This window comes from Oncorhynchus mykiss, chromosome 13 (genome assembly GCF_057628025.1).
Source record: "Oncorhynchus mykiss isolate SJ-2025 chromosome 13, ASM5762802v1, whole genome shotgun sequence".
NCBI classification, from domain to species: domain Eukaryota; kingdom Metazoa; phylum Chordata; class Actinopteri; order Salmoniformes; family Salmonidae; genus Oncorhynchus; species Oncorhynchus mykiss.
The window spans coordinates 9,894,810-9,920,621 of record NC_143034.1 but is presented as its reverse complement, the minus strand read 5'-3'; the positions used below and the strand labels follow the sequence as shown (position 1 = coordinate 9,920,621).

Sequence of the window (25,812 nt, the reverse complement as noted above, 5' to 3'; positions counted from 1 at the left end):
GTATGGAGACCACAGGAGATATGGAGACCACAGGGGAGGCAGTCTGTCAGCCCTCCAGGTCTAGTTTGACCTCACAGGAGGTATGGAGACCACAGGGGAGGCAGTCTGTCAGCCCTCCAGGTCTAGTTTGACCTCACAGGAGGTATGGAGACCACAGGAGATATGGAGACCACAGGGGAGGCAGTCTGTCAGCCCTCCAGGTCTAGTTTGACCTCACAGGAGGTATGGAGACCACAGGGGAGGCAGTCTGTCAGCCCTCCAGGTCCAGTTTGACCTCACAGGAGGTATGGAGACCACAGGAGATATGGAGACCACAGGGGAGGCAGTCTGTCAGCCCTCCAGGTCCAGTTTGACCTCACAGGAGGTATGGAGACCACAGGGGAGGCAGTCTGTCAGCCCTCCAGGTCTAGTTTGACCTCACAGGAGGTATGGAGACCACAGGGGAGGCAGTCTGTCAGCCCTCCAGGTCCAGTTTGACCTCACATCTCCCTGGTTAAATGGAACTGGACTCTTCACTCGCTGCTTCAATGTTTTATGGAGTGTCTGTATGCTATTATATGATCACATTTTAAAACTACTTATGTGTTGACCTCTAAGTACCCTGGGAACTATTTTGATTGAGAAAAAATACAAATAAATAGATTTATGTCAAATTTGATGTTTTGTTTCATTTTGTAGTGTTGTCATTTTTTTATTTTAATTAACAGACCAAAGTTGACACAGTGATGTTTTAAATAATTTATATCATCAGAACTTTCCAGTGATTTTCCCTTAAAAAAAACTACTTTCACAGACACCTGGTCGGTTGAGAATGAAGTTGTCTGAGCACAGAACATGTTAACAGGGTAAACTCTACAGAATAAAGTTGTTAACGTGTTAACAGGGTAAACTCTACAGAATAAAGTTGTTAACATGTTAACAGGGTAAACTCTACAGAATAAAGTTGTTAACAGGGTAAACTCTACAGAATAAAGTTGTTAACAGGGTAAACTCTACAGAATAAAGGTGTTAACATGTTAACAGGGTAAACTCTACAGAATAAAGTTGTTAACGTGTTAACAGGGTAAACTCTACAGAATAAAGTTGTTAACATGTTAACAGGGTAAACTCTACAGAATAAAGTTGTTAACATGTTAACAGGGTAAACTCTACAGAATAAAGTTGTTAACGTGTTAACAGGGTAAACTCTACAGAATAAAGTTGTTAACATGTTAACAGGGTAAACTCTACAGAATAAAGTTGTTAACGTGTTAACAGGGTAAACTCTACAGAATAAAGTTGTTAACATGTTAACAGGGTAAACTCTACAGAATAAAGTTGTTAACAGGGTAAACTCTACAGAATAAAGTTGTTAACAGGGTAAACTCTACAGAATAAAGGTGTTAACATGTTAACAGGGTAAACTCTACAGAATAAAGTTGTTAACGTGTTAACAGGGTAAACTCTACAGAATAAAGTTGTTAACATGTTAACAGGGTAAACTCTACAGAATAAAGTTGTTAACATGTTAACAGGGTAAACTCTACAGAATAAAGTTGTTAACGTGTTAACAGGGTAAACTCTACAGAATAAAGTTGTTAACATGTTAACAGGGTAAACTCTACAGAATAAAGTTGTTAACGTGTTAACAGGGTAAACTCTACAGAATAAAGTTGTTAACATGTTAACAGGGTAAACTCTACAGAATAAAGTTGTTAACATGTTAACAGGGTAAACTCTACAGAATAAAGTTGTTAACGTGTTAACAGGGTAAACTCTACAGAATAAAGTTGTTAACATGTTAACAGGGTAAACTCTACAGAATAAAGTTGTTAACGTGTTAACAGGGTAAACTCTACAGAATAAAGTTGTTAACAGGGTAAACTCTACAGAATAAAGTTGTTAACGTGTTAACAGGGTAAACTCTACAGAATAAAGTTGTTAACGTGTTAACAGGGTAAACTCTACAGAATAAAGTTGTTAACAGGGTAAACTCTACAGAATAAAGTTGTTAACAGGGTAAACTCTACAGAATAAAGGTGTTAACATGTTAACAGGGTAAACTCTACAGAATAAAGTTGTCTGAACACAGAACATGTTAACAGGGTAAACTCTACAGAATAAAGTTGTTAACATGTTAACAGGGTAAACTCTACAGAATAAAGTTGTTAACGTGTTAACAGGGTAAACTCTACAGAATAAAGTTGTTAACATGTTAACAGGGTAAACTCTACAGAATAAAGTTGTTAACATGTTAACAGGGTAAACTCTACAGAATAAAGTTGTTAACATGTTAACAGGGTAAACTCTACAGAATAAAGTTGTTAACATGTTAACAGGGTAAACTCTACAGAATAAAGTTGTTAACATGTTAACAGGGTAAACTCTACAGAATAAAGTTGTTAACGTGTTAACAGGGTAAACTCTACAGAATAAAGTTGTTAACGTGTTAACAGGGTAAACTCTACAGAATAAAGTTGTTAACAGGGTAAACTCTACAGAATAAAGTTGTTAACAGGGTAAACTCTACAGAATAAAGTTGTCTGAACACAGAACATGTTAACAGGGTAAACTACAGAATAAAGGTGTTAACAGGGTAAACTCTACAGAATAAAGTTGTTAACAGGGTAAACTCTACAGAATAAAGTTGTTAACAGGGTAAACTCTACAGAATAAAGGTGTTAACAGGGTAAACTCTACAGAATAAAGTTGTTAACATGTTAACAGGTAAACTCTACAGAATAAAGTTGTTAACATGTTAACAGGTAAACTCTACAGAATAAAGTTGTTAACATGTTAACAGGTAAACTCTACAGAATAAAGTTGTTAACAGGGTAAACTCTACAGAATAAAGTTGTCTGAACACAGAACATGTTAACAGGGTAAACTCTACAGAATAAAGTTGTTAACAGGGTAAACTCTACAGAATAAAGTTGTTAACAGGGTAAACTACAGAATAAAGTTGTTAACAGGGTAAACTCTACAGAATAAAGTTGTCTGAGCACAGAACGTGTTAACAGGGTAAACTCTACAGAATAAAGTTGTTAACGTGTTAAGAGGGTAAACTCTACAGAATAAAGGTGTTAACAGGGTAAACTCTACAGAATAAAGGTGTTAACAGGGTAAACTCTACAGAATAAAGTTGTTAACATGTTAACAGGGTAAACTCTACAGAATAAAGTTGTTAACATGTTAACCCAGTAAACTCTACAGAATAAAGTTGTCTGAGCACAGAACGTGTTAACAGGGTAAACTCTACAGAATAAAGTTGTTAACAGGGTAAACTCTACAGAATAAAGGTGTTAACAGGGTAAACTCTACAGAAAAGGTGTTAACATGTTAACAGGGTAAACTCTACAGAATAAAGTTGTTAACATGTTAACAGGGTAAACTCTACAGAATAAAGTTGTTAACGTGTTAACAGGGTAAACTCTACAGAATAAAGTTGTTAACAGGGTAAACTCTACAGAATAAAGTTGTTAACGTGTTAACAGGGTAAACTCTACAGAATAAAGTTGTTAACATGTTAACAGGGTAAACTCTACAGAATAAAGTTGTTAACGTGTTAACGGGTAAACTGCTGGTCAACATTTTGACACCTGAACCAACAACCAGTAGAAGCACCTTGTCTATGTCCCAAATAGGATCCTATTCCCTGTATCGTGCCCTACTTTCAACCAGAGCTCTATTCCCTGTATCGTGCCCTACTTTCAACCAGAGCCCTATTCCCTGTATCGTGCCCTACTTTCAACCAGAGCCCTATTCCCTGTATCGTGCCCTACTTTCAACCAGAGCTCTATTCCCTGTATCGTGCCCTACTTTCAACCAGAGCCCTGGTGGTGGCCCTTCATAGAGAATAGGGTGCCATTTGGGACCCTGACCTTGGCCAGGTTTATGAGGGGAAACCAACGCATCCACACCTGCTAGGTATGAACTCCGTGGGTGAGAACAACAGAAACACCCAGACACACATCCCAGGACATATTCATTAGGCATTGAAACGGACTAAAACACCCAGACACACACCCCAGGACATATTCATTAGGCATTGAAACGGACTGAAACACCCAGACACACACCCCAGGACATATTCATTAGGCATTGAAACGGACTGAAACACCCAGACACACACCCCAGGACATATTCATTAGGCATTGAAACGGACTGAAACCCCCAGACACACATCCCAGGACATATTCATTAGGCATTGAAACGGACTGAAACCCCCAGACACACACCCCAGGACATATTCATTAGGCATTGAAACGGACTGAAACCCCCAGACACACACCCCAGGACATATTCATTAGGCATTGAAACGGACTGAAACCCCCAGACACACATCCCAGGACATATTCATTAGGCACTGAAACAGGGAGGAAACACCCAGACACACATCCCAGGACATATTCATTAGGCACTGAAACGGACTGACACAGGGAGGAAACCCCCAGACACACACCCCAGGACATATTCATTAGGCACTGAAACGGACTGAAACAGGAAGGAAACACCTGAACTTCTCCAATAACAAACTCTTTTTTTATTATAATTGTTTTGCTACAAAAAGCTTCTGAATAATGATCCAGGTAAAAACGGGTTACAGATTTCAAACTGTTGTGCAACGTTGCGCCCTCCTGAATGCAGCCCAGGTCACAGTATAGAGTTGAAAGGGTCAGAGTTCCGGGGAGAACTCCTCGGTAGGTTCCAGTTTGTTGGAGAGCACGGTGAGGATCTTGTCAAACTTGTCGTAGCGTTTCTCCTTGTCTGCCGCGGCTCCAGTCTGACCCCAGAACAGCCTCAGGGCAAACTCTGTCCTGAACCCCTCCAGCAGCTCTGGGATTGGCTCCCAGTCACCTGACGGGACAGAGTGACAGGGCCCACGGCCAATCAGTGACTCGAAATGGTTATGAGACAGGACTAATGTGATTTGATTTGGTGAATTGGATGTGTGCCTGTGTGTTTTCTATACGTGTGTGTGTGTTTTTTCTCCATAATGTGTGTGTGTGTGGGGGGGGGGTTCCATAATGTGTGTGTTTTTACAGGCTGAGTGTTACCTGTGAGCAGGCTGAGTGTGTTACATGTGAGCAGGCTGTGTGTGTTACCTGTGAGCAGGCTGTGTGTTACCTGTGAGCAGGCTATGTGTTACCTGTGAGCAGGCTGATTGTTACCTGTGAGCAGGCTGATTGTTACCTGTGAGCAGGCTGATTGTTACCTGTGAGCAGGCTGATTGTTACCTGTGAGCAGGCTGTGTGCGTTATCTGTGAGCAGGCTGTGTGTTACATGTGAGCAGGCTGTGTGTTACCTGTGAGCAGGCTGATTGTATACCTGTGAGCAGGCTGTGTGCTACCTGTGAGCAGGCTGTGTGCTACCTGTGAGCAGGCTGAGTGTGTTACCTGTGAGCAGGCTGAGTGTTACCTGTGAGCAGGCGGTGTGTGTTACCTGTGAGCAGGCTGAGTGTGTTACCTGTGAGCAGGCTGAGTGTTACCTGTGAGCAGGCGGTGTGTGTTACCTGTGAGCAGGCTGAGTGTTACCTGTGAGCAGGCTGAGTGTGTTACCTGTGAGCAGGCTGAGTGTGTTACCTGTGAGCAGGCTGTGTGTTACCTGTGAGCAGGCTGTGTGCGTGCTCCTGGTACTGTGGGGCGTGTAGCGCGGCGTTGCGTGCCGCCTGCAGGGTGTTGTATAACAACTGGCAGCCTCTCTCTGTGTGTTCTCCCTCCTCTCCCTCCATCAGCCTCAGGAGGGGAACCAGGTAGGGCACAGCCAGGGGACCCTGCACCACAGAGTCTACACACACACACACATTACACACACATTACAAATACATTACACACACACACACATTACACACACACACACACACACACACACACACACACACACACATTACAAATACATTACACACACACACACACACACACACACACCTTCCTCACCATCTCCGTCATTCAGAGCGATCATGAAGGGTTTGAGGGTCTTCTCAAACATCACAGCACTCTCTGTGTGGTTCCTCCTCAGTGCCCTCCATGTCCTCTCCAGACGGACGACCTACACACACACAGTACACACACACACACACATTACACACACAGTACACACACACACAGTACGTACACACACAGTACACACACGGTACACACACATTACACACACATTACACACACACACACATTACACACACATTACACACACATTACACACACATTACACACACACACTTTAGTGACCTGACGCATATCTAGGGTCTTTAAAACACAGCATAGTGTGAGGGTGTCTGAGGTGTGTGTGTACAGTGTGCGAGTGTACTGTGTGTGTGTGTGTTACCTGAGGCATCTCCAGAGCCTTCATGACGGCTGAGAATGCGTAGAGGTTGTGGGCGTGGTCTCTCAGGGCCTGGGCCAATAGGATGACTTTATGCAGCACCGTGGCCCTCTGACCTACCGTCCCTGTACAGCCCAGGATATCTATGGCAACGCCCAGGGCTAGCAGGTGGTGCCTGACACACACACACACACACACACACACACACACACACACACACACACACACCTCAAATATGAACATCTGACTCTGTGTGTGTGTGTGTGTGTGTGTGTGTGTGTGTGTGTGTGTGTGCGCGTGTGCGTACCTCTCCAGCAGGTCCTGTCTGAGCTGTTGTCCGTGAGACAGGGTGACCAGCTCCAGACCTGAGCCAACTCCCATCATCCTCTTCTGGTCCTCTGTCACACCCACGATACGAGCCACCTACACACACAGAGACAGACAGAGCGTGTGTGATATTATAGTGTGTGTGTGTGTGTGTGTGTGTGTGTGTGTGTGTGTGTGTGTGTGTGTGTGTGTGTGTGTGTGATATTATAGTGCATAGGTGTGTGTGTATGTGTGTGTGTGTGTGTATAACTACGTCTTACCTGGCAGTCGACACTGAGAATGTGCAGAGCGGTTGTCATGGCGTTGGAGCGTGTGAACAGTTCTTTGAGCACCATGAGAACGGTGGGGTCTAGAGGTCTGTTATTTTCTGGTAGCAGGAGGGACTCAAACTGGTCCAGTCTGAAACACGACACCGTCTCCACCTGGTAACATGTTAATGACATGCTACTTCTCAAACTGGTCCAGTCTGAAACACGACACCGTCTCCACCTGATAACATGTTATCAGTATTCTGATAACATGCTAATAACATGCTACTTCTCAAACTGGTCCAGTCTGAAACACGTCTCCACCTGGTAACATGTCATTAGTATTCTGATAACATGTTAATAACATGCTACTTCTCAAACTGGTCCAGTCTGAAACACGTCTCTACCTGGTAACATGTTATTAGTATTCTGATAACATGCTAATAACATGCTACTTCTAAAACTGGTCCAGTCTGAAAAAAGACACCGTCTCTACCAGGTAACATGTTATTAGTATTCTGATAACATGCTAATAACATGCTACTTCTAAAACTGGTCCAGTCTGAAAAAAGACACCGTCTCTACCTGGTAACATGTTATTAGTATTCTGATAACATGCTAATAACATGCTACTTCTCAAACTGGTCCAGTCTGAAACACGACACCGTCTCTACCTGGTAACATGTTATTAGCATTCTGTTACTTCTCAAACTGGTCCAGTCTGAAACACGTCTCTACCTGGTAACATGTTATTAGTATTCTGTTAACATGCTAATAACATGCTACTTCTCAAACTGGTCCAGTCTGAAACACGTCTCCACCTGGTAACATGTTATTAGTATTCTGATAACATGTTAATAACATGTAACTTCTCAAACTGGTCCAGTCTGAAACACGTCTCTACCTGGTAACAGCCTGGTAGTAACATCTCTGTATAACTCCTAAATTAAGTTTGTTGTTGTGTTGTAGCAGGATTACATTACATTAGACTACACTACATCATACACTACATTAGACTGTTACGTTACATTACACTACATTAGACTGTTACGTTACATTACACTACATTAGACTGTTACGTTACATTACATTACATTAGACTACACTACATTATACACTACATTAGACTGTTACGTTACATTACACTACATTAGACTGTTACGTTACACTACATTACATTAGACTACACTACATTATACACAACATTAGACTGTTACGTTACATTACATTACACTACATTACACTACATTACACTACATTAGACTGTTACGTTACATTACATTACACTACATTAGACTACACTACATTACACTACATTACACTACATTACACTGTTACGTTACATTACATTAGACTACACGACATTACATTACATTAGACTGTTACGTTACATTACATTACACTACATTAGACTACACTACATTACACTACATTAGACTGTTACGTTACACTACATTAGACTGTTACGTTACATTACACTACATTAGACTGTTACGTTACATTACATTACACTACATTAGACTGTTACGTTACACTACATTAGACTGTTACGTTACATTACACTACATTAGACTGTTACGTTACATTACATTACACTACATTAGACTACACTACATTACACTACATTAGACTGTTACGTTACATTACATTACACTACATTAGACTACACTACATTACACTACATTAGACTGTTACGTTACATTACACTACATTAGACTGTTACGTTACATTACATTACACTACATTACACTACATTACACTACATTACACTACATTAGACTGTTACGTTACATTACATTACACTACATTAGACTACACTACATTACACTACATTAGACTGTTACGTTACACTACATTACACTACATTAGACTACACTACATTACACTACATTACACTACATTAGACTACACTACATTACACTACATTAGACTACACTACATTACACTACATTACACTGTTACGTTACATTACATTACACTACATTAGACTACATTACATTACATTACATTAGACTGTTACGTTACACTACATTACATTAGACTGTTACATTACACTACATTAGACTACACTACATTACACTACATTACACTGTTACGTTACATTACATTACACTACATTAGACTACATTACATTACACTACATTAGACTGTTACGTTACATTACATTACACTACATTAGACTACACTACATTACATTACATTAGACTGTTACGTTACACTACATTACATTAGACTGTTACATTACACTACATTAGACTGTTACATTACATTACATTACACTACGAGTTCATAGTCTGTTATTCACCAACATGTAGTCAAACTGAGCTACAAAACATCAACTACATCAGCAACATCACAATGCTGTCCAATAAACGTCTAATAGAATCCCCTACATCACAATGTTGTCCAATAAACGTCTAATAGAATCCCCTACATCACAATGTTGTCCAATAAACATCTAATAGAATACCCTACATCACAATGTTGTCCAATAAACGTCTAATAGAATCCCCTACATCACAATGTTGTCCAATAAACATCTAATAGAATCCCCTACATCACAATGTTGTCCAATAAACATCTAATAGAATCCCCTACATCACAATGTTGTCCAATAAACGTCTAATAGAATCCCCTACATCACAATGCTGTCCAATAAACGTCTAATAGAATCCCCTACATCACAATGTTGTCCAATAAACATCTAATAGAATAACCTACATCATAATGCTGTCCAATAAACATCTAATAGAATCCCCTACATCACAATGCTGTCCAATAAACGTCTAATAGAATCCCCTACATCACAATGTTGTCCAATAAACATCTAATAGAATCCCCTACATCACAATGTTGTCCAATAAACATCTAATAGAATCCCTACATCACAATGTTGTCCAATAAACATCTAATAGAATCCCCTACATCACAATGTTGTCCAATAAACATCTAATAGAATCCCCTACATCACAATGTTGTCCAATAAACATCTAATAGAATCCCTACATCACAATGTTGTCCAATAAACATCTAATAGAATCCCCTACATCACAATGTTGTCCAATAAACATCTAATAGAATCCCCTACATCACAATGTTGTCCAATAAACATCTAATAGAATCCCCTACATCACAATGTTGTCCAATAAACATCTAATAGAATCCCTACATCACAATGTTGTCCAATAAACATCTAATAGAATCCCCTACATCACAATGTTGTCCAATAAACATCTAATAGAATCCCCTACATCACAATGTGGTTCAATAAACATCTAATAGAATCCCCTACATCACAATGTTGTCCAATAAACATCTAATAGAATCACCTACATCACAATGCTGTCCAATAAACATCTAATAGAATCACCTACATCACAATGTGGTTCATTGTAAATCAAATTAAATAAACACCCAACAACAACAAACCTGCGGCCTCTGAAAGTGTGAATCCTCCTCTTCCTCCTGGACATGTCCGTCAATTGGTAACCGAGGCAACTCCCCGCTTTCCTGTGCCTCCAGGAAGCTGAAGGATGTCTCAGTGAGACGGGCTCTGCTCTGCCACTTCTCCTCCGCACGCAGCCTGTCCACGTGGCCCCGCTTTCTGACAGGAAGCACAATAACACATACATATACATATATATATATATATATATATATATATATATATATATATATATATATATATATATATATATATATATATATACACACTACATAACCAAAAGTATGTGGACACCTGCTCGTCGAGTATCTCATTCCAAAACCATGGACATTAATATGGAGTTCTTCCCCCCTTTGCTGCTATAACAGCCTCCACTCTTCTGGGAAGGCTTTCCACTAGATGTTGGAACATTGCTGCTATAACAGCCTCCACTCTCCTGGGAAGGCTTTCCACTAGATGTTGGAACATTGCTGCTATAACAGCCTCCACTCTTCTGGGAAGGCTTTCCACTAGATGTTGGAACATTGCTGTGGGGATTTGCTTCCATTCAGCCACGAGAAGTAGTGAGGTTGGGCGATTAGGCCTGGCTCACAGTCAGCATTCCAATTCCTCCCAAAGGTGTTCGATAGGGTTGAGCTCAGGGCTCTGTGTCGTCCAGTCAAGTTATTCCACAGCGAACTCGACAAACCAGTTCTGTATGGACCTCGCTTTGTGCACGGGGGCATCTTCATGCTGAAACAAGAAAGGGCCTTCCCCAAACTGTTGCCACAGAGTTGGAAGCACAGAATTGTCTAGAATTTCATTGTATGCTGTCGCGTTAAGATTTTCCTTCACTGGAACTAAGGGGCCTAGCCCGAACCATGAAAAACTGCCCCAGACCATCATTCCTACTCCTCCACCAAACTTTACAGTTGGCACAATACATGGGGGCAGGTAGAGTTCTCATGGCATCCGCCAAACCTAGATTAGTCCATCGGACTACCAGATGGTGAAGCGTGATTCATCCCTCCAGAGAACGCGTTTCCAATGCTCCAGACTCCAATGACACCACTCCAGCCGACGCTTGGCATTGCTTATGGTGATCTTAGGCTTGTGTGCGGCTGCTCGGCCATTGAAACCCATTTCATGAAGCTCCCGACGAACAGTTGCTTCCAGAGACCTTTTGGAACTCGATAGTGAGTCTTGCAACCGAGGACTGACAATTTTTTTACACTCTACGCGTTTCAACACTCAGCGGTCTACCACATCAAGGCTGAGCCGTTGTTGCTCCTTCACAATAACAGCACTTACAATTGACCAGGGCAGAAATTTGACAAACTGACTTGTTGGAAAGGTGGCATCCTATGATAGTGCCACGTTGAAAGTCACTGAGCTCTTCAGTAAGACCATTCTACTGCCAATGTCCATGGCTGTGTGGTGTGGCTGAAATAGCCGAATCCACTAACTGTTCATTACACACACATTGTTTTACCTTTATTTTACCTTTATTTCAGTTAAGAACAAATTCTTATTTTCAATGACGGCCTGTTCAGGGGCAGAACGACAGATTTGTACCTTGTCAGCTCGGGGATTTGAACTTGCAACCTTTCGGTTACTAGTCCAACACTCTAACCACTAGGCTACCCTGCCGCCTCGGCTACCCTGCCGCCATCTAGAGGTTACTGATGTAACCCCGGTTCTATGAACAAAGCTTGTTTTTTTTTAAACATTTTATTTGAGAGTTTCATCAGTCGCAACCCCTAGTTTGGGAAACGACCCCTAGTTTGGGAAACGACCCCTAGTTTGGGAAACGACCCCTAGTTTGGGAAACGACCCCTAGTTTGGGAAACGACCCCTGGTTTGGGAAACGACCCCTAGTTTGGGAAACGACCCCTAGTTTGGGAGACGACCCCTAGTTTGGGAGACGACCCCTAGTTTGGGAAACGACCCCTAGTTTGGGAGACGACCCCCAGTTTGGGAAACGACCCCCAGTTTGGGAAACGACCTCCAGTTTGGGAGACGACCCCTAGTTTGGGAGACGACCCCCAGTTTGGGAGACGACGACCCCTAGTTTGGGAGACGACGACCCCTAGTTTGGGAGACGACAACCCCTAGTTTGGGCGACGACCCCTAGTTTGGGCGACGACCCCTAATTTGGGAAACAACCCCTAGTTTGGGAAACGACCCCTAGTTTAGGAGACACTGTAAGACCCAAATGGTTTCTTCTTACTTTGATTCAGGCACCTGGATGACCAGCTCGTCGTAGGGGTCGTCACGGTGACAGTTGGGAGGAGTCCCGGGGAAGAAGGTGGACACTCTGAAGGGTTTGGGCGGGGCTCGGGGGTGCAGCTGTCCGTCAGAACCTCGCAGCGTCACACCTCCACCTGGGGACCACAGGAGGGGTTACAGAATGGGTGTGTTACCTGGGTGTGAGGGCCGTGTGTGTGTGTGTGTGTGTGTGTGTGTGTGTGTGTGTGTGTGTGTGTGTGTGTGTGGGTGTGTTACCTGAGTGTGAGGGACGTGTGTGTGGTGTTCTACCTGGGTGTGAGGGTCGTGTGTGTGTGGTGTGTTACCTGGGTGTGAGGGTCGTGTGTGTGTGTGTGGGTGTGTTACCTGGGTGTGAGGGCTGTGTGTGTGTGTGTGTGTGTGTGTGTTACCTGGGTGTGAGGGCTGTGTGTGTGTGTGTGTGTGTGTTACCTGGGTGTGAGGGCCGTGTGTGTGTGTGTGGGTGTGTTACCTGGGTGTGAGGGCCGTGTGTGTGTGGGTGTGTTACCTGGGTGTGAGGGCCGTGTGTGTCTGAGGGCAGAGGGGCTGATCAGGGGTTCGCTACCCGTTCGGAACACTGGGGAAATGGGAGCGGGGCCTACGGCCTCTGATTCACCGCTGTGAGGCGCACCTGGAGGTAGAGGAGAGAGGTGTTTGTTACCTGAGCAGAGGTGGGAATGTACGAGTGTGTGAGTTACCTGAGCAGAGGTGGGAATGTACGAGTGTGTGTGTGTTACCTGAGCAGAGGTGGGAATATACGAGTGTGTGTGTGTTACCTGTGCGTAGGTTGCTTTCAGACTGTGCTGATTGGATCGAGGGTCTTCTGCCCAGATTCTCCAGGTTGGCTGGCTGACTCCCACTCCTGAGATACACAAACAATAAACACACACACACACAAACATTAACTATACCAAACACAACACAAAACAGTATCTATGTGTGTGTGTGTGTGTGTGTGTGTGTGTGTGTGTGTGTGTGTGTGTGTGTAAAGCCACCTGAGCAGTGTGTTAGTGACGTGTAGTGTGTCCATGTGTGATGAGTTGAAGCTGAGTCTCTTGTTGCGGTCTGGCTGTGATTCCACCCCCACCCTGTCGAGGGCGCAGTTGCTGGATCTATTGCTGGATCTGTTGCTTTCTAGAGAAGGGAAGAAAATAACATCTAACACCTGAGTTGGTGATCCTCCGGAACACAACACTTAATCATGTACCTCCACACCATGTGTGGTTCTGACGCAGTTCATTCATTAATTACCAATGTTTTTGACAGACTGACAGACACAGACTGAGACACAGAATGATAGACTAACAGACTGACAGACACAGACACAGACTGACAGACAGACTGACTGACAGACACAGACTGACAGACAGACTGACTGACAGACACAGACTGATAGACACAGACTGATAGACTGACAGACTGACAGACACAGAGTGACAGAGTGACAGACTGACAGAGTGACATACTGACAGACTGACTGACAGACTGACAGAGTGACAGTGACAGAGTGACAGACAGAGTGACAGACTGAGAGTGACAGACTGACAGAGTGACAGACTGACAGACAGAGTGACAGACAGAGTGACAGAGTGACAGACTGACAGACTGACAGACTGACAGACAGAGTGACAGACAGAGTGACAGAGTGACAGACTGACAGACTGACAGACAGAGTGACAGACAGTGACAGACAGAGTGACAGAGTGACAGAGTGACAGACAGAGTGACAGATTGACAGAGTGACAGAGTGACAGACTAACAGAGTGACAGAGTGACTGACAGAGTGACAGAGTGACAGACAGAGTGACAGACAGAGTGACAGACAGAGTGACAGACAGAGTGACAGACAGAGTGACAGACTAACAGAGTGACAGAGTGACAGACTAACAGAGTGACAGAGTGACAGACTAACAGAGTGACAGAGTGACAGAGTGACAGACTAACAGAGTGACAGAGTGACAGAGTGACAGAGTGACAGAGTGACAGAGTGACAGACTAACAGAGTGACAGAGTGACAGAGTGACAGTGACAGAGTGACAGACTAACAGAGTGACAGAGTGACAGTGACAGAGTGACAGTGACAGAGTGACAGACTAACAGAGTGACAGAGTGACAGAGTGACAGTGACAGAGTGACAGACTAACAGAGTGACAGAGTGACAGAGTGACAGTGACAGAGTGACTGAGTGTGGTCCAGTGGTTCGTGGCTGGACCCCAGCAGACATGTAGTGTAGATTGGAACACAACCCACTGCCTTTCTGACCGGCAAACTCCTCTACTTTTCCTGCACCTCGACGGAATAAAACACATATTTAAACCCAAACTGTGACAGTGTGTTCTATCCACTGTGACAGTGTGTTCTATCCACTGTGACAGTGTGTTCTATCCACTGTGACAGTGTGTTCTATCCACTGTGACAGTGTGTTCTATCCACGCCGTCTGTGGGTCCTTACCGGTCCGCTCTGCCTGGCGCTCACTGATGACACGTATAGGCAGGGAGCGTGTGATTGGGTGATAGACTATGGCGCCAGAGGCCTGGGAGACAGGATGACGTCCACCCACGTGGAAACGCACAAGGGCGGGAATGTTGTCGAAACGATCCCCTTCAAACTGGAACAGCTCACGGGAGTAACCCTGGAGGACACACATCGTTATAACACACACACAGACCCACGTCAAACCAGTCCCCTTCAAACTGGAACAGCTCACGGGAGTAACCCTGGAGGACACACATCATTATAACACACACACAGACCCACGTCAAACCAGTCCCCTTCAAACTGGAACAGCTCACGGGAGTAACCCTGGAGGACACACATCATTATAACACACACACAGACCCACGTCAAACCAGTCCCCTTCAAACTGGAACAGCTCACGGGAGTAACCCTGGAGGACACACATCGTTATAACACACACACAGACCCACGTCAAACCAGTCCCCTTCAAACTGGAACAGCTCACGGGAGTAACCCTGGAGGACACACATCATTATAACACACACACAGACCCACGTCAAACCAGTCCCCTTCAAACTGGAACAGCTCACGGGAGTAACCCTGGAGGACACACATCATTATAACACACACACAGACCCACGTCAAACCAGTCCCCTTCAAACTGGAACAGCTCACGGGAGTAACCCTGGAGGACACACATCGTTATAACACACACACAGACCCACGTCAAACCAGTCCCCTTCAAACTGGAACAGCTCACGGGAGTAACCCTGGAGGACACACATCATTATAACACACACACAGACCCACGTCAAACCAGTCCCCTTCAAACTGGAACAGCTCACGGGAGTAACCCTGGAGGACACACATCATTATAACACACACACAGACCCACGTCAAACCAGCCCCCCCCTGGAGGACACACATCATTATAACACACACACGGACACACGTCAAACCAGTCCCCCCCTGGAGGACCCACGTCAAACCAGTCCCCCCCTGGAGGACCCACGTCAAACCAGTCCCCCCCTGGAGGACCCACGTCAAACCAGTCCCCCCCTGGAGGACACACGTCAAACCAGTCCCCCCCTGGAGGACCCACGTCAAACCAGTCCCCCCCTGGAGGACCCACGTCAAACCAGTCCCCCCCTGGAGGACCCACGTCAAACCAGTCCCCTTCAAACAGAAACAGAATAGCACACACACAAACACACACCTTCTTGGGCCGAAGGACCACCTTAATGATCTTGAAGTGCATGGGCTCGTCCTTCCAATAGCAACTCAAGACATAGTCACCGGGGGAGGAGGCTGTGTCACGAACCAGGAAGTCACCATCTCTCTCCAGCAGAGCCTCTGCCCCCTAGAGAGAGAGAGAGAGAGAGATTGAGTGTATACCTCTCTATCTATAGGTCCATGGTACCAGGTGTGTGTACCTCTCTGTGTATAGGTCGATGATACCAGGTGTGTGTGTGTGTGTGTGTGTGTGTGTGTACCTCTCTGCCTATTGGTCCATGGTACCAGGTGTGTGTGTGTACCTCTCTGGTTATGGGTCCATGGTACCAGGTGTGTATGTGTACCTCTCTGCCTATTGGTCCATGGTACCAGCTGTGTATGTGTACCTCTCTGCCTATTGGTCCATGGTACCAGGTGTGTGTGTGTACCTCTCTGGTTATGGGTCCATGGTACCAGGTGTGTGTGTGTGTACCTCTCTGGTTATGGGTCCATGGTACCAGGTGTGTGTGTGTGTACCTCTCTGGTTATGGGTCCATGGTACCAGGTGTGTGTGTGTACCTCTCTGCCTATGGGTCCATGGTACCAGGCGTGACTCCTCAGGTCATCAGTAGATAGCTTCAGTTCCTCCTCCAACTCCTTCTTCAGAGAGTCCATCTCCCTGCTACCTCCAAACACCTATACAACATTACAACAACGTTACAACAACAACAAACAGACTAAAATACATATCCCTGCTACCTCCAAACACATATACAACATTACAACAACGTTACAACAACAACCTTAGACTAAAATCCGTCCCCCCTGCGACCTCCAAACACATGCACAACATCACAACAACGTTACAACAACCTTAAACTGACATGCAACCCCCACACACACCTACACAACAAGAATAACCTTGAACTAACCTTATCGCAACGTTAAAGAAATGGTGTGATAAACATTGGGCTAACTGAAACTTCACAGGAAAAACATTGGGCTGACTGAAACTTCACAGGAAAAACATTGGGCTGACTGAAACTTCACAGGAAAAACATTGGGCTAACTGAAACTTCACAGGAAAAACATTGGGCTAACTGAAACTTCACAGGAAAAACATTGGGCTGACTGAAACTTCACAGGAAAAACATTGGGCTGACTGAAACTTCACAGGAAAAACATTGGGCTAACTGAAACTTCACAGGAAAAACATTGGGCTGACTGAAACTTCACAGGAAAAACATTGGGCTGACTGAAACTTCACAGGAAAAACATTGGGCTGACTGAAACTTCACAGGAGAAACACCCACAGGCCTGAATGTTTTGGTGAGTGTTGTTTCAGCATGTGTGTCTGTGCAGGGCTGGCCCTAGCCTTTAGGGTGGCCTTTTGCGGGCCCTAGCCTTTTGTGGGCCCTAGCCTTTTGGGGGCCCTAGCCTTTTGGGGGCCCTAGCCTTTTGGGGGCCCTGGCCTTTTGGGGGCCCTGAGCCAGATTTTTTTGTGCCCCCACCTTCTTGACATTGGAGAGCAAAATGTTTCAAAGTTAATGTCCTGCAATTCTAAAATGTTGTAGTTTTTAAAGCAAGTTTTCTTTAGTTTGACATATTTTGCCATGGAGCGGAGAGAACGTTTAGCAATTTTATAACAGATTTTATGCAGTTCGACTCATCAATAACTAAATCAACGGTTTCCCCATGGAGGTCAGGGCCCCGGTCATGAGCCCGGTCGGTATTCGGCCATGAGCCCGGTCGGTATTCAGCCATGAGCCCGGTCGGTATTCAGCCATGTGCCCGGTCGGTATTCGGCCATGTGCCCGGTCGGTATTCGGCCATGTGCCCGGTCGGTATTCGGCCATGAGCCCGGTCGGTATTCGGCCATGAGCCCGGTCGGTATTCAGCCATGTGCCCGGTCGGTATTCAGCCATGTGCCCGGTCGGTATTCGGCCATGTGCCCGGTCGGTATTCAGCCATGTGCCCGGTCGGTATTCAGCCATGTGCCCGGTCGGTATTCAGCCATGAGCCCGGTCGGTATTCAGCCATGAGCCCGGTCGGTATTCAGCCATGAGCCCGGTCGGTATTCAGCCATGAGCCCGGTCGGTATTCAGCCATGTGCCCTGTCGGTATTCAGCCATGAGCCCGGTCGGTATTCAGCCATGAGCCCGGTCGGTATTCAGCCATGTGCCCGGTCGGTATTCGGCCATGTGCCCGGTCGGTATTCGGCCATGATTACTACAAGATAACTGGCTAGGGGATAACTTATTGTTAGCTGACATGGCTAATTGAGTCTGGGGCCCTGAACGACCGCTTATGTTGCTGCCTGGAGCCGGCCCTGTGTGTGTGTGTGTGTGTGTGTGTGTGAGAGCTCACCTTCAGCTGACTCAGGTATGCAGTGACACTCCTCCTCTTACTGAAAGACAGAAATAACACATTTACTAACGTGGACTTTCTCTGTCTCTCTCATACTCCTCTGTCTGTCTGTCTGTCTGTCTGTCTGTCTCTCTCATACTCCTCTGTCTGTCTGTCTGTCTGTCTGTCTGTCTGTCTGTCTGTCTCTCTCTCTCCTTCTCTTTACTAAAGACTGTGTTTGACTTTTGTTAAAGCCTATTTTAAAGGTAAATACTTTGAGCCCAACTAGCTGCATAACAACAACAGGCATCCTCTGATGTGATGTTCCATAACAACAACAGACCTCTCTGATGTTCCATAACAACAACAGGCCTCTCTGATGTTCCATAACAACAACAGCATTCTCTGATATGATGTTCCTAAACAACAACAGGCCTCTCTGATGTGATGTTCCATAACAACAACAGGCCTCTCTGATGTGATGTTCCATAACAACAACAGGCCTCTCTGATATGATGTTCCATAACAACAACAGGCCTCTCTGATGTGATGTTCCATAACAACAACAGGCCTCTCTGATGTGATGTTCCTAAACAACAACAGGCCTCTCTGATATGATGTTCCTAAACAACAACAGACCTCTCTGATATGATGTTCCATAACAACAACAGGCCTCTCTGATGTTCCATAACAACAACAGGCCTCTCTGATATGATGTTCCTAAACAACAACAGGCCTCTCTGATGTTCCATAACAACAACAGCATTCTCTGATATGATGTTCCATAACAACAACAGGCATCCTCTGATGTGATGTTCCTAAACAACAACAGGCCTCTCTGATGTTCCATAACAACAACAGGCCTCTCTGATATGATGTTCCTAAACAACAACAGGCCTCTCTGATGTTCCATAACAACAACAGGCCTCTCTGATGTGATGTTCCTAAACAACAACAGGCCTCTCTGATGTTCCATAACAACAACAGGCCTCTCTGATGTGATGTTCCTAAACAACAACAGGCCTCTCTGATGTTCCATAACAACAACAGGCCTCTCTGATATGATGTTCCTAAACAACAACAGGCCTCTCTGATATGATGTTCCTAAACAACAACAGGCCTCTCTGATATGATGTTCCTAAACAACAACAGGCCTCTCTGATATGATGTTCCATAACAACAACAGGCCTCTCTGATATGATGTTCCTAAACAACAACAGGCCTCTCTGACGTTCCATAACAACAACAGCATTCTCTGATATGATGTTCCATAACAACAACAGGCCTCTCTGATATGATGTTCCTAAACAACAACAGGCCTCTCTGACGTTCCTAAACAACAACAGGCCTCTCTGATATGATGTTCCTAAACAACAACAGCATTCTCTGATATGATGTTCCTAAACAACAACAGCATTCTCTGATATGATGTTCCTAAACAACAACAGGCCTCTCTGATGTTCCATAACAACAACAGCATTCTCTGATATGATGTTCCTAAACAACAACAGCAACCTCTGATATGACGTTCCTAAACAACAACAGGCCTCTTTGTCTGTTCTACACACTATAACAGGCCCAGTCTTCCCCAACAGGCCGGCTTGTCTTGTAACACACACTGCCAAACTTCCCCTCGCCAAGCTGAAGGGTGCAACTGCAGCCCACCATTCGGGGTGTTCCTGCATGTGGGCATTACTGCATCTGCAGGACCCCATCTCAAGCATCCCATTTGTTTCTTCAGGAACACGCCCCCTCGAGGATCCCATTGGTTCCTGCATGACCGCCCCCCAACCCCCCTTAGAGCAGGATATCTTCATGCTTGGGACTCTTCCAAAGGGAAATAAAAGTATTATATGAGTTTCTTCACCCCCCCTCCATCTTCACACCCCCCCCCCCCTCTCTCCCGGAGTCCTATTTGCTAGCTAGCGGGAGTGACACAGGTAGAGAGTATCCTTCGCTCCCGCCTGCCAAACACCTCCCCTCATTGTCATGAACAGAACTGAGGGAAAAGAGTGGCAGCGCCCCACTCCACCACAGCAGGCAGGAGGCTAGGGCAACAGCATGTGCTAGCTAACTAACTAACTAGCTAACTAACTACATTGTGTGTACTGTGACATTGTGTGTACTGTGTACTGGACTAGCTGGTAAAGCTAGTACACTGCGTTCTTCGCTCCCCCCTGCCAAACACCTCCCCTCGTCGTCGTTGACAGAACTGTTGGAAAACAGTGCCAGACAGGCTGGAACAAAGGACATGCTAGCTAGCTACCGTTGTCACCCCGCCCCTTCTTCTGTGGGGTTTATCGGCAGCTGGCATCCAACTCCACCTACTGTACTGGAGAGCCCCGCCTCCCGCCTGTCCTGGTTTAAGAACAGACCAATAGAAGTATAAAGAGGGATTCCTGGCCATGTAGGAACGCCCGCATGCAGGAACGGCCACATGCAGAAACGGCCACGTGCAGGAACGACCACGTGCAGGAATGCCCACGTGCAGGAATGCCCACACGCAGGAATGCCCACACGCAGGAACGCCCACACGCAAGAACGCCCACACGCTGGAACGCCCACGTGCAGGAACGCCCACGTGCAGGAACGCCCACGTGCAGGAACGCCCACACGCAGGAACGCCCACATGCAGGAACGCCCACACGCTGGACGCCCACATGCAGAAACGTCCACATGCAGGAACGCCCACATGCAGGAACGCCCCAAATTGCAGGCTGCAATTGCACCCTTCTCTCAACCTGCTCCCTCCCACCCGCCACGCCCGCTACGTTCCATTATACATCATCAATCAAACAGGATTAATGTGTGATAAGATCTGTCACAGCTTGTTGACTTGTTGATTTGATATCTGCGAGGCGGTGCCGTTATAGGTGGCGGTTTTGGAGGAGAAAATCAGAACTTCAAAGCAGGAAGCAAGTCAATAATGTTCGGACCAGCTGAGGCAAGTCAGTAAACAAGAACAAATTCTTATTTACAATGACGGCCTACCCCGGTCAAACCCGGGTGGCGCTGGGCCAATTGTGCGCTGCCCTATGGGTACTCCCAATCACGGCCAGATGAGGATACAGTCTGGAATCGAACCAGGGACTGTAGTGACGCAGTGCCTTAGATCACTGCGCTGCAGGATTGAGAGAGATCCCTGTCAATGACGCTCTCGGGAGCGCACACAGGATGGAGGCCGCTGCCCAAGGTTAACTGGGCTATGTGAGTTCACTGTGCTAAGAGGAGATGTCTGTCTTTCCGTCTTTTAATAGCCATTTCCCGTTTCCTTCCACTTCCAACATCCCGGTAAAATGCCTGCCTGCAGCTTGACCGTTCTGCTGCATCCCAAACCGGACGCACAAGACATTACCGGCCTGTGTGTTTGGGACCATTGGTATGGAGGGGGCGGGGGGGGGGGGTTGCCATGGGGATGCGTATTAACGTCGTCCTGAGGTTCCACTTGGACTTTTAAAACACATATCTAGGATCCGTAAATAATAATCCCCTCAGCAGTAGAAACCATCTTTAATAAAAAAGTGTCCTCTCCGCCCCTGGTTCGGTTAAAAAGCTGATGGATGATGGAGGAACCACTCAAATTCTATCGAAACTAGTATAGATGATTGAATACTAGTGGGTGAGAGTTGGCACCGGCATCAGGCCCTACCGTGTGTCAGTCGGTCCCGAGGAGGGGCGTTGTCCCGTCTTTTGGCTACAGCAGTCTAGCTTTCAGATTTCTACCCCGATGTCGCAAACCCTCTCCATTATTTAACGGAAATGAGTGTGAGCCATTACAAAAACATCAGTCCTGTACGAGGAAATGTTTTTTTTATCATGTCCTGTCGCAATGACAACGGATTTGCTAAAGTACAGGTGAGTAATAGTCTACCTGTGTGTGCAACTTCCGTTAGTCTCGATTGTTACAGTTTAATAACCTATGGCTAGGCCTTTTGTTTGTCCTGTTATCCGTTTCCAATAAACAACGATTATATTATTATATAAAAATCAGTTGTTCAACATCTGGTTCCAGGCTAGCCTGTCACAACACTACCAATCACAAGCATTCAGCTGCAACAACAAACGAAACGCCCATTTCTCCAAAAGCCACAGATCTACATGTCGATAACTTTAGCCTACATTTTTTCTTTACAAATAATCATGACAACGCTTACCTGCGAGATCTCGAGTCATCGCAAAAAGTCTCTCAAATTCAGACGGACATGTTTTTTTTCTCCTGGCCAGTTGCCGCAAGCAGAGATCCAAAGTTCACACCACAAAACACACAACAGGACTAACTTACAACGCGAGGAAGTAGCTCTCTCCCGTGCCTCCCGCTTTTCACTGTGTGTGTTTCTGATGAGTCCTCACACGTTTCCTGGCTTCTCTCTCCCCTTCCCCCCTCCCTCACTGAAACGGTAACGCCGCTATCTCCAACATTCCTCGGATTCCACTCTAATGCTTTGAACTGGACCCCCCCCCCCCCCCCCCAGTTCTGACAGCTCACCTGTAAATCCAGGTTAATTCTACCAGTCAGCTGATTCCAACCCACATCCCTTCTATGAGTTAGGTCTGTCAGCACCATGTCAGTTATTAGTGACTGGAACAGACAGACAGAAAGACAGACAGACAGACAGACAGACAGACAGACAGACAGACAGACAGACAGACAGTTGTTAGTGAATGGACTAGGACAGACAGACAGACAGACAGACAGACAGTTGTTAGTGAATGGACTAGAACAGACAGACAGACAGACAGACAGACAGACAGACAGACAGACAGACAGTTGTTAGTGAATGGACTGGAACAGACAGACAGACAGACAGACAGTTGTTAGTGAATGGACTGGAACAGACAGACAGACAGACAGACAGACAGACAGACAGACAGACAGACAGACAGACATACAGTTGTTAGTGAATGGACTGGAACAGACAGACAGACAGACAGACAGTTGTTAGTGAATGGACTGGAACAGGCAGACAGACAGACAGTTGTTAGTGAATGGACTGGAACAGACAGACAGACAGACAGACAGACAGACAGACAGACAGACAGACAGACAGTTGTTAGTGAATGGACTGGAACAGACAGACAGACAGACAGACAGTTGTTAGTGAATGGACTGGAACAGACAGACAGACAGACAGACAGTTGTTAGTGAATGGACTGGAACAGACAGACAGACAGACAGACAGACAGTTGTTAGTGAATGGACTAGAACAGACAGACTAGTTGTATTTTCCTGACAGAAGGTTGTTGCTCAACAGGTCTGTACTGACACTGTTCTCTCCAGGGCAATACCATCATATCCAGGCAAGGGTGGAACACACACACACACACACACACGGACGTACACACACACGGACGTACACACACACACACACACACACACACGCAAACACGGACATACACACAAATGGACGTACACACACAAATGGACGTACACACACACACACACACACACGGACGTACACACACACACGGACGTACACACACAAACACATGGAAGTACACACACATCAATGGACGTACACACACACACACACACACACACATAAACGGACGTACACACACACACGGATGTACACACACGGACATACACACACACACTCAGGGTCAGGAGCTACACTTCACCAGGTTGTTAATGATTTATCAAAGTAGAGCCAGGGAAACCTCTTTCTCTCTCTGACTCTCTCTCTCTCTCTGACACACTCTCTCTCTCTCTCTCTCTCACTCTGACACTCTCACTCTGACTCTCTCTCTCTCTCTCCCTCTCTCTCTCTCTCTCTCTCTCTCTCTCCCTCTCTCTCTCTCTCTCTCTCTCTCTCTCGCTCTCTCTCTCTCTCTCTCTTCCTCCTGTGAAGTTTAACGGCTGAACCGACAGGCCCAGACTTGACTGACGTGACGATGAGGATGTTATTTGCATCTGGCAAGAAATATTATACAGCCTGGTTATCTGTAGTCTAGATATGAATGGCTGTCTGTGGTAGAGACAGTCTGGTTATCTGTAGTCTAGATATGAATGGCTCTCTGTGGTAGAGACAGCCTGGTTATCTCTAGATATGAATGGCTGTCTGTGGTAGAGACAGTCTGGTTATCTGTAGTCTAGATATGAATGGCTCTCTGTGGTAGAGACAGCCTGGTTATCTCTAGATATGAATGGCTCTCTGTGGTAGAGACAGTCTGGTTATCTCTAGATATGAATGGCTCTCTGTGGTAGAGACAGCCTGGTTATCTCTAGATATGAATGGCTGTCTGTGGTAGAGACAGCCTGGTTATCTCTAGATATGAATGGCTCTCTGTGGTAGAGACAGCCTGGTTATCTCTAGATATGAATGGCTGTCTGTGGTAGAGACAGTCTGGTTATCTGTAGTCTAGATATGAATGGCTCTCTGTGGTAGAGACAGCCTGGTTATCTCTAGATATGAATGGCTCTCTGTGGTAGAGACAGCCTGGTTATCTCTAGATATGAATGGCTCTCTGTGGTAGAGACAGCCTGGTTATCTCTAGATATGAATGGCTCTCTGTGGTAGAGACAGCCTGGTTATCTCTAGATATGAATGGCTCTCTGTGGTAGAGACAGCCTGGTTATCTCTAGATATGAATGGCTCTCTGTGGTAGAGACAGCCTGGTTATCTGTAGTCTAGATATGAATGGCTGTCTGTGGAATAACTTTGTATGACAACTGAAATGCAACCCCCCCCCCCCCCCCCATCCACCTCCTACTCATACCCCCAGTGGTTGGTTCCAAGCCCTACCCTCCCTACCCTGCCACCAGGCCCCCTACCCTGCCCCCAGGCTCCCTACCTCCCTACCCTGCCCCCAGGCTCCCTGCCCTGCCCCCAGGCGCCCTACCCTGCTCCCAGGCGCCCTACCCTGCCCCCAGAGGCTCCCTACCCTGCCAGCTGTTTCAACCAGTGAATACCTGGAGCCTGGAGGCTGATGTGTCCCAGAGATAGACTCTACTGGAGAGGCCAGGTTAGCTCACAACCATGTAAGTCATAAGGCACACAGTATACAGTATGTCGTAGGGCACACAGTATACAGTATGTCATAGGGCACACAGTATACAGGATGTCGTAGGGCACACAGTATACAGGATGTCGTAGGGCACACAGTATACAGTATGTCGTAGGGCACACAGTATACAGTATGTCATAGGGCACACAGTATACAGTATGTCGTAGGGCACACAGTATACAGGATGTCGTAGGGCACACAGTATACAGTATGTCGTAGGGCACACA

General features: G+C 45.8%; 1 protein-coding gene across 13 annotated transcripts in view; it reads right to left on the bottom strand.

Moving 5' to 3' along the window:
- Nucleotides 1-4,502: 4,502 nt before the first annotated feature.
- sh2d3a (SH2 domain containing 3A) overlaps nt 4,503-25,812 on the bottom strand; it is a 39,880-nt gene continuing 18,570 nt past the window's right edge. For 2 of the 13 annotated variants that reach the window (XM_090195039.1, XM_090195041.1), the window contains 15 exons: nt 18,602-18,641; nt 16,814-16,930; nt 16,239-16,382; nt 15,017-15,197; nt 13,560-13,698; nt 13,341-13,426; nt 13,073-13,195; nt 12,530-12,683; nt 10,305-10,479; nt 6,888-7,049; nt 6,608-6,723; nt 6,304-6,475; nt 5,916-6,027; nt 5,584-5,766; nt 4,503-4,836 (listed from right to left, as the gene is read on the bottom strand). In XM_090195039.1, the coding sequence (XP_090051165.1) occupies nt 4,655-4,836; nt 5,584-5,766; nt 5,916-6,027; nt 6,304-6,475; nt 6,608-6,723; nt 6,888-7,049; nt 10,305-10,479; nt 12,530-12,683; nt 13,073-13,195; nt 13,341-13,426; nt 13,560-13,698; nt 15,017-15,197; nt 16,239-16,382; nt 16,814-16,930; nt 18,602-18,641 (2,086 nt within the window). In that variant the 3' untranslated portion in view covers nt 4,503-4,654. Of the gene's footprint in view, nt 4,837-5,583; nt 5,767-5,906; nt 6,028-6,303; nt 6,476-6,607; nt 6,724-6,887; nt 7,117-10,304; nt 10,480-12,529; nt 12,684-13,072; nt 13,196-13,340; nt 13,427-13,559; nt 13,699-15,016; nt 15,198-16,238; nt 16,383-16,813; nt 16,931-18,601; nt 18,642-22,734; nt 23,846-25,812 lie in introns of those variants that run through there. The other 11 variants (XM_090195038.1, XM_090195040.1, XM_090195048.1 and 8 more) reach the window with 10 other exon arrangements.